We start from the raw sequence: 2,688 nt of genomic DNA on the forward strand, positions 1-2,688 counted from the left end.
CCCCCTTGCAATTGTGGTTCATTCGCTTCTAGTCTTTAGAAAGGCCATTCGAATGATGGTATATGGATCGAGATTGCGCTCATTCGATCAGTAATCGGATGCGCCGCAATTCGATTATATTGCCAAATTCTTTACTGTAGACACGATACTGGAATGTCACTCTTTGCTATTTCCACTCACTTTCAGTTCACACGCAGTAGTCTCATGCAAAAATGTGACCGCACAATCATCATTTTACCGGATTTCTGACAAGAAGTAGGCGACCGAAAATTTTCTCCCGTCTGTTGCGAAAATGTCTCGAGGGTTGGAAACGAAACCAATAACGATGATGCGAAAGAAGTTCTTTCGCTATGTGTTGAAGGGAGCCCATTTTTTCATAAAAACGAGAAAGCAAAAAAGGTATTTTAAAATAGCATCTGTGTTTCGTTCGTAGATTGATTCAATGAAAATTTCCTCCACAGATTTACACTGCCCGATTTGGTGTCCTACGTCTACCTCAAAAACCAACGAATGGACAGACTGGAATTCGTGGAATCAATGGTTAAACTGGCGGTGGAAAGATACAAAAGGCTCGACCTATTGGCAGAAACTCCCAGGGGGAAATTTCATCTTAAGCCAAAAATTTCCCATTCAAATATTGCCCCGCCACTAGAACCCTTCCAAATTACCGATGTGGAAGCATCGGAAGAGGAGATTCAAGCGGAGGAATCACCCATCCAAATTAACAATGTAACATCTGAAGAGGAGATTCCACCGGAAGCGTCTACATCCCAATCATTGGGAAATGAAGCCCTTCGGTACAGCAAAGACGACAAAAATATTGTAATTCCGCCACAAAGGAAGTGCTGGTTTTGTAATATTATGTAATGTATCTATAGTGTATTTATATTTATTAAAATCTTTATTTTGAAATAGCGTTCAACAGTTTACTGACTACCAATATCTCATTTTGCCCATGCTCACATTATAAGGTTTTTTTTTATAAATATTCTCTTCTGTTTAGGTTCGCTTAGGAATTTCTATTCGTCATTTGTCTTATACTTATCAGCATGTCCTCGCATTATTTATCTGCCTTCGCTGTTGCTTCGTTGGTGGTTCTCGTGGACAAGTGGTTTGCTTTGCATATATCGTGATATCGTGATATGTGCACAGCAAAACTGCATCTTGTCCATATTATATCCGTGTAACCAAACCCAATAACAAAGGTTTTTTTGTATGTGTAACGTCTTACAAATATGTTTTGTTTGTATTTGTGCATTGTTTTGAAAAAAGAGGCAAGGCTTGCCGCAAATTCTGCACAAAAGAGTTCAAAATACATCTGTGTTGCCTCATGGTAAAGCCTTCGGTAGATGAACAATGTCTGACGGAGCAACCTCGAAGGAACGGCTTGCGGCCAGTGTCCACAGTCTGGTCAGCACAGTCAGATTGGGTTTGGTGGTCACCCAGCTTTGGGTTCCTGAACGTTCACTTCTTCCGCTGTCATTAGGGGTTGCGACGCCTTAGGCTCACTATTTTCGAACATGCCGAGAAAAGATATTTCTGTTTTGGTCTCGGTTTTTCTCTTTCATTATGACCACGCAAACTGGTAGAAAACATGGTTCAAACTGTTAATATACAATTAAATACAGAAGTCGTCAAAACAACTAATGTTTTACATACAGGCCTACTGCACGGTTCAGGCTAATCCTCCGTAACTGCTTTGAGTGTTGCACAAGACTGATGGTTTGCTGCAGCAAAGGCACTCTTTATGCACGCGCTTCTCTTTTTGTTCTAGCTTGGGTATGATGATGCACGATGCTTACGATTCTAATTTTGGCTTTGTTTTTCACCTTCAGTTTTCCACTGAAGGGAACAGCCCTCACTGCTGGAAAATACATTTTCCAAATCCGACTTGAAATATGCCGTGCTTTGGTGCCACTTTCAACCCGGATACAATGTTCTAACTTACGAAAATAAAACGATCGATCGAAAAAGTAGATGGGTCTGGGCCTAGGGACACGGACGAGAACTTGACGTAGGACTGTGATTGTTTGTAGTAATTGCATTTGAATTGAGTTTTTTCATTGTTCAGAAATCTGTAAGTTTTACTCGTTGGATGGATCAAATAGAGGTTCTGGAAAAACAGTTTCATATAAGAATTTATAAAATTTGAATGGGTAGGATAAGGTAGAATCCGGAATCACATTCTAACATGGACACGAAAAAAACCTGTTCAGTCTGGGAACAAAGACGACAAAGTTTTGGTGGACTGTATTTTCGGGAACTTCTGAGCTCGGGACCAATTGGCTGAACGGGTGGAACTCTCGTCGATGTTTGCATTCGTGTGCGGGTTGATTTGTTGGATCGGAAGCCTTGAGAAAGGCTGTTACTCTTTCGGAATCTATGCAAAGAAGAAAGATGTCGGAAAGTGTAAACTATAATGCATATATTTCTTTCTTCCTCTACACCTCTTCCTTCGTCGCGGTGGTCGTTGTAACTGTTGATGTTTTCGGGCAGCACGCCTCGCTTTTATAGCGAGCGCGATTGTTGTTGTTGTTGATTGTCTTCGTTGGTGACTTCTGATAGGCATGGCGTACGACGGGGTTTTTTACTTCCGTTTAAACGGAACAACATCATTTGATTTTTATTTATATCGATGTTCAAAAATGTGCACAAAATACTTTAAAGTCATTACCACACTTTTCTTCC

General features: G+C 40.7%; 1 protein-coding gene across 1 annotated transcript; it reads left to right on the forward strand.

Annotated features, from left to right (window-relative positions):
- The first annotated feature begins 245 nt into the window (after nt 1–245).
- LOC129772854 (uncharacterized) lies at nt 246–916 on the forward strand. The gene is made up of 2 exons (XM_055776369.1): nt 246–399; nt 462–916. Exons 1-2 carry the CDS (start codon nt 293–295, stop codon nt 865–867), a joined length of 513 nt encoding a protein of 170 aa, XP_055632344.1. The 5' UTR covers nt 246–292; the 3' UTR covers nt 868–916.
- Nucleotides 917–2,688: the final 1,772 nt, after the last annotated feature.

This window comes from Toxorhynchites rutilus, chromosome 3, assembly GCF_029784135.1.
Source record: "Toxorhynchites rutilus septentrionalis strain SRP chromosome 3, ASM2978413v1, whole genome shotgun sequence".
NCBI lineage: Eukaryota > Metazoa > Arthropoda > Insecta > Diptera > Culicidae > Toxorhynchites > Toxorhynchites rutilus.

Coding starts and splice junctions, on each gene's coding strand:
- LOC129772854 (XM_055776369.1), top strand. CDS start 293: ATGTCTCGAGGGTTGGAAACGAAACCAATAACGATGATGCGAAAGAAG. Junction 400..461: donor AAAACGAGAAAGCAAAAAAG/GTATTTTAAAAT, acceptor TTTCCTCCACAG/ATTTACACTGCCCGATTTGG.